Source organism: Guillardia theta, assembly GCF_000315625.1.
Source record: "Guillardia theta CCMP2712 unplaced genomic scaffold GUITHscaffold_169, whole genome shotgun sequence".
NCBI lineage: Eukaryota > Cryptophyceae > Pyrenomonadales > Geminigeraceae > Guillardia > Guillardia theta.
In genome coordinates, this window is record NW_005434507.1 from 3,223 (window position 1) to 9,613 (window position 6,391).

A 6,391-nucleotide genomic window follows, 5' to 3' on the forward strand; every position below is an offset into this window, starting at 1 on the left:
CCCCTCCCCTCCTCCTCTCTTCTCCTCTCCTCTCCTCTCCTCTCCTCTCCTCTCCGCGCTCTTCCTCCCTTCAGCGGCTTGCATGAAAATCTCCAACAAGCAGTCAAACGCGCTGACTGTTTTCAAGGCTAGTCAATCAACGACCGGCCCCGCAGCAGTCGGTGGCACCCCCGCGGCAGCCCCCACGGCCCGACTCTGCCCGGCAGTCACGTACGCCGCGGCCCGGCGGCCGGGCCGGGCAGCAGTGCGGCCCGGCGACTCAGCCTGCCCGGCAGTGACGCCGCCGACGGTCGCGGGGCGGCGGCAAGACGGACTCTGTACTCTAAGTGCCATCCGGCCGAAGGACCGTGAGGCGGAAGTGCAAGAAACTTGCCTTGAACTGACCATCATGCCGCAGTGAGCGCGGCCGTGCGGCCGCGATCAGCGGCCGGGCGCCGGAGGCTGGCAGCGGGCCCCCTCCGCAGTGCAAAGCATACCGTCGATCCGGGCAAAGTTTGCCACTTCCGAAGTTCAGTGAGTCACTCTTTCGGCGCCGAAGGCCCGGGCCTCAGTCACTGGCTGTCACGTGACTCACCGGGCTGGGACGGTCCGACGTCACTGCCACGAGTCACGCGCCGGCGCTCGGCGTGAATGCTTCGGCGTGAGTCGATATCGCGCCATATCCATGCGACTCGGAGGAGGCTTCCTCCTCCTCTCCTCCTGCCCCCTCCCTCCTGACTTCTTCTCCCTCCCCCTCTCCTCCTGCCCCTGCGGTGCCCCTCGCCTACACGACGACGGCCCGGGCCCTGCCTCTTCTGCTCCTCGACTCAAGCTGACCCCCTCCCTGAGCAAGCGGACGCTGAGGAGGAGCAGCTGTCCTCGCCTTCCCCCGACGACTCTGCCGGGCTGAGCTCTTGCTCGGACCTCCTCCTCGCATCCCAAGACCGATCCCGCTGGGACGCCGACGCCCGCAGGACCCACAGCCAGGCCTGCACGGGCAAGAGCCGGCTGAGCGCGCAGGAGAGGCTCGACATCGTGTGCATGTACTACACGGCACCGGCAAAGACGAGCTGCCGGAGGACGGTGCACCAGTGGGACATCGCCAAGGCGTACGGGAAGAGCCGAAGAGGAAGAAGCGGGCTATGCAGCATCATTTGGAGGGAAAGAACCAAGGGCAGAAGCATTGTGCTGAGCTCAAGCATCAGCGTTAGCGGATGAACAAGAAGAAGGAGGAGAAGAAGAAGAAGAAGAAGGAGAACAAGAAGAAGAAGAAGAAGAAGAAAGGAGGAGGGAGAGGAGGAGGAGGAGGGGGAGGAGTCCTGCTCTGTCAAGTTTTGTCTGGTGCTGTCCTCTCCTGTCCTCTTCTGTCCTGTCCTGTCCTCTCCTGTCCTGTCCCGGCCTCCTGTCCTCTGCTCTGCTCTGCTCTCCTCTCCTCTCGTCTCCTCTCCGCTCTGCTCCGCGCTCTTCTCCCCTTGCTTGCATGAAACCTCTCAGTCTCGAAAAAGCAACAAGGCTAGTCAATCAAAGACGGCCAAGTTTCCGAATCAGTACTGAGTGCCCGGCCTCTTCCGCCGGGCCCGGGCCCGGCCGGCCGGGGCTTGCCCTGTCACAGAAGTTCTAGGCTAACGGAGTTATATAGTAGTAAACCGAAGGAACTCACTTGCGACCTCTTTACTCAAAGTTAAGTTAAAAATCAGTACGAGGACAATCAGGAGAGTCGAGGAGGCTTGACCCTGACACTGTCGCACAGGCCAAACGGACCCAATCGGGCCTGCCAACTGCTGTCCCCCAAACTTAACTGATACCTTTACTTAACAGCGCGCAGGCGACCAGCGCCATGCCAGGGATGTCGCTGTGGCCGCCGCCGAAGGAATGAGACGCATACCGGCCCGGGAATGCACCCGCGATGATGGTAGCGAAGGACAGGGAGGCCTTGAGCTGACGAAAGATCCTGGACCGGATGCATTTGCAAGTCGGATCACCTGAGACGTCTAGATACCGTTCTCGATTTTTGCGTGTCATATTAAGAATGGAATGTGAAGAAGAAGAGGAAGATGTAAGGGGACAGATAGAATCAGTGAGTGGAATCTGTAAGAGATTGGATGGGAAAGAGATTGGATCTGTAAGAGATTGGTCAACCCGAAGACCTCCTCTTGGAGTTCTGTAAGCCAACTGATTACTTTGCTGTGTGAGAAGAGAGCTTGTTGCTTGTCAGCAGCTTCGGAGTTGAGCACGAAATCGCAGTCCAACCCCTGAGAAGATCAAGAGTTGCTGGAAAGACGGGGGTCGGTTTCTTTGTACATGAGGAAATGCTCGCACCAGCAAATGTCTTCGTTGCGCTAGTGATAATGACGAAAAAACCACTTGAAGTTTAAGTTTCAGTCAAACATGTCTCTAAGGTCTGGCGTCAGGCATGTTTCCAGAAGGAACAACCGCTCAAAGACTTTCGGTGGAAGATTGATACAACCATATATTGGAGTCCTACAAAGGTCTTCATAGATGAGGCGGCAGTGGGTGTCACGAAATTGACCTTAGCTCGGGAAAGGATGCAAATCCGTTGACGGAAGAGAATTACATGGGCGTAAGAAGATAGGATCGTGGGCAGCCTGACATATGTCACATTTAGTTGGGATGTCATCTGTAGATCCGTGAATACGGTTCAGATCCTGCTGCATGCAACACATCTGATGGCAAGATGATCATATGTGCGTTGGTGTTCCGAGCCTGGAGGATTTGAAACGCAAGGTTGCAGAAAACAACGATTCAGTCGCAGGCATGCTGAAGGAGATTCCGGAGATAGGGCAACATGCGACAGAACACCAGGAACAGGAAGAGGAACCTGACCTCGGAGACGTAAAAGCTGGCGCACTGCTGAATCGGAGCACTGTACAGTGTGTCAATGGATCGAGCTGGCGTTATTCACACTGTGACTCAGACTGATCAAGCTGATCTGAAAACGATTCGAATTTCTGGAGAAACGAAATGTTTCAACAGTGCATGGAATCTTTATCACTCTGGCAAACATGCCAAAGGGATACCTCCTTCGGAGAAAATGCAACGAGCAAATTTTGACAGAGCATGCAGCAAACGGTTTGCAGGCATAGCTTATCTCATGAAGTGCTTTGACCAATTCATCCGGAGAAGTGTAATGGAACTGAATTCCTTCTTTGATAGTCGGTGAGAATCTTTGATGTTTCAAGGCCGAGATGAAACATTCAAGAAATATCTAAAAGATTTCATCTCGTGGCTCAATCAGAGAGAAGGGGCAGAGAGCTCAAGTGATAGGAGTGGGCAGTTTGCACAGACAAGGTACTTCAAGAACATGTGAAAGAAAGAAGCAAAAACATATAATTCATTGTCAAGTGACAGTGAATGATATCCTAAGTTGTAATAAACACAAGTTGCTCTGGTAAATCTTGTGAAACCTCGTTAGACGTTGCTCAGTTCTGGGTCAAGCAGCGAGATGGAGCTCAGAAATTTGGCCGCAGTTAGTGTTTTGAGTCTTGGACCTCTGAGGCGGGTGCCGTGTGTAAGTGTTTCAGGGTAGGGTGGGTGGATGGGTGAGGTCCTAAAAAGGTCTCTTGGTGGGGTAGGGGTCATATTCGAAAGAAGGTTATGTGAATGTCGGCACACAGCAAACACAACTAGTTTGAAGCAAATAATGTGATATAACGTTAAACTTGAAACAAACACTAAGCAAATAATGTGATATAACGTTAAACTTGAAACAAACACTAAGCAAATAATGTGATATAACGTTAAACTTGAAACAAACACTAAGCAAATAATGTGATATAACGTTAAACTTGAAACAAACACTAAGCAAATAATGTGATATAACGTTAAACTTGAAACAAACACTAAGCAAATAATGTGATATAACGTTAAACTTGAAACAAACACTAAGCAAATAATGTGATACAACGTTAATCATTAGAGAGCTCTAACAATGAAAATGAACCAGCTCAGACAGACTACCTTCACTGTACCTCCACCCCCTCCACAGAAGGGTTGAGAGGGGGTTCAGCAGGAACTTCAAGATCTCGAAAAAAAGAAGTATACTTCTTATACTTCTTATAATAGACCAGGGGGGCATGGGCCGAAGTACTCACCGGTCCTGGTTGTTTTGCTCGAGGGGGTGGGGGTCCCACGGATCCGGGAAAAAGGGGCACAAGCTGGGACCGTTGCAAGACCGTTGACGACCCTCCGCGGGACCCCCTTTTACCGGCGCTTCACCGATGGGGGGACGGGGGTACGGGGGTACGGGTACCCGATAAAGATCCAGCCCCTCCTCCTCTCCTCCCTCCGCAGCTCCTGCCATGTCCCCGTCTCTACCTTTCCTCCTCCCTCAAGACCCCTCCTTCCACCCCTCCTCCCTCCTCCCCATCGACCCCGTCGACGTCCCAGACCCCTCCGCTTCTACCAGTGATGACCGCTGCCTGTCGCCTTGCAGTGTGCTTCACCTCCCCCTCCTCCCTGAGGACCCTTCCTGGCCCGTCGATGCCCCCGACTGTCTGTTCTGGCCCGACGACCCCTCCCTCGACTCCCTCGCGGCTCCCGTGGACGCGAGCTGGGGGTCGGAGACCGGCCGCTGGGACGCGGCGGCGCGGAGCAAGCACAGCTCGGCGTGCATGGGCAGGAGCCGGCTGACCGATCAGGAGAAGCTCGACATCGTCTGCCTCTACTACTCCGCGCCGACCACGACCTCAGCAAGGTGCTGAGGCCGGAGAACGCGAGGGGGGTCATGACGACGGCGCAAGGGCTCATGGTCAGGAGCCGCAACGAGATCCTCGAGAGCATCGCGAAGTTGTCAACCCCCGAGGGTTAATATCATGAACCTTCAGCCTAGCTCAACATAAACGTCCATCTATCTCTCTCTATTCTCGCACAACAAACAAGTCAAGCCAACACTCACTGATAGCTCGCGTCCACGGGAGCCAACACTCACGGGATGCTCAACACCTGAGGAGGAAAGCTTGTCAACATCCAAGGACAGAACACCCCTACTGTCCTCGCCCTCCCCCTACGACTCTGCGGGGCCGAGCCCTTGCTCGGATCTCCTCCTCGCCTCCCAAGACCGACCAGAGGCTCAACAACGTGTGCATGTACTACTCGGCGCCAGCATCGACGAGCTTCCGGAGGACGGTGCACCAGTGGGACATCGCCAAGGCGTACGGGAAGAGCCGAGCGGCGATCAGCAAGGTGCTGAAGCCGGAGTACGCGATAGGGGTGATGAAGACGAAGAAGCGAGCGGGGGTGATGAAGAGGATCAAGGAGGAGGCGAAGAGGAAGAAGCGGGCTATGCAGCATCATTTGGAGGGAAAGAACCAAGGGCAGGAGCATTGTGCTGAGCTCAAGCATCAGCGTTAGCGGATGAACAAGAAGGAGAAGAAGGAGAAGAAGGAGAACAAGAAGAAGAAAAGAAGAAGAAGAAGAAGAAGAAGTCTCGCCTCGTCTCTCCTCTCGTCTCCTCTCGTCTCCTCTCGCCTCCTCTCGTCTCCTCTCGTCTCCTCTCGTCTTCTGTCCTGTCCTGTCCTCTGCTCTGCTCTGCTCTGCTCAGTCCAAATACTCGATTCTTTCGCTGTTGATCCTTATTCGGCCTGTATTCTGTGCGCCTTCTCGTTAAGAGTGGTTTGCCAACGTTGGTTCAGGACGATGATAAGGGAGAAGAACAAGTCAAGGCTGTTGTATCCATGACATTCGGAGGATGCGTCATCTGCTTTCGATCTCCTTCCTCCTCGCACACGCGCGGATAGCGTGGTGCTTGTGCATAGAGTTCTTCAAGTGAACTTAGAGACTTTGTCTTTTGAAAATCTATCTTCTCTCGTCCTTACACTATCTTCTCTCGTCCTTACACTGCTGTATCTTCTCTCGTCCTTACACTGCTGTATCTTCTCTCGTCCTTAGACCACTCCTCGTCTACCTCCTCGTCCTCGTCTCTTCACCATGCCGCCTTCTGCGGCCGATTTTTCGTGCTTGTGTTGTGCTCGTGCTCTATAATCGACGCAGCAGCGATCGCTCTGGTAACCTCTCTCTCTGATCTCAAGGACGTGTGTACAGCACCACCCCTCCCCCCCTCCCCTCCATGCCCATCCCCGTATCTGCCCTTTCCCTGTATACGCCAGGACCAGATCCTGAGCAGCATCACAGTGTCTCCTCCTGCCTCTCAGCCAGGGAGCTTGAGAGCTGTGCTGGTCGGCGGGGGCTCCTCCTTGAGACGCTCCTCCTTGGCGATGTTGTCGAGGATCTCGTTGCGGCTCCTGACCACGAGCCCTCGAGCCGTCGCCATGACCCCCCTCGCGTACTCCGGCCTCAGCACCTTGCAGATCGCCGCACGGCTCTTGCCGTACATCCTTGACAGGTCCTGCTGTCGTATCGCCCGTCGGTGCTTGGTCGTGGTCGGGGCGGAGTA

The 6,391-nt window shown here is 54.6% G+C and overlaps 2 protein-coding genes across 2 annotated transcripts; one reads left to right on the plus strand and one right to left on the minus strand.

Moving 5' to 3' along the window:
- Nucleotides 1–3,592: 3,592 nt before the first annotated feature.
- GUITHDRAFT_81181 (hypothetical protein) lies at nt 3,593–3,913 on the minus strand (the record flags this gene model as incomplete). The annotated part of the gene is made up of 1 exon (XM_005820645.1): nt 3,593–3,913. The coding sequence occupies one exon, from the start codon at nt 3,911–3,913 to the stop codon at nt 3,593–3,595; it is 321 nt and encodes a 106-aa protein (XP_005820702.1).
- Nucleotides 3,914–4,610: 697 nt separating this feature from the next.
- On the plus strand, nt 4,611–5,349 carry GUITHDRAFT_120053 (hypothetical protein; the record flags this gene model as incomplete). The annotated part of the gene is made up of 3 exons (XM_005820646.1): nt 4,611–4,693; nt 4,740–4,802; nt 4,971–5,349. The coding sequence occupies 3 exons, from the start codon at nt 4,611–4,613 to the stop codon at nt 5,347–5,349; spliced, it is 525 nt and encodes a 174-aa protein (XP_005820703.1).
- Between the last annotated feature and the right edge of the window lie 1,042 nt (nt 5,350–6,391).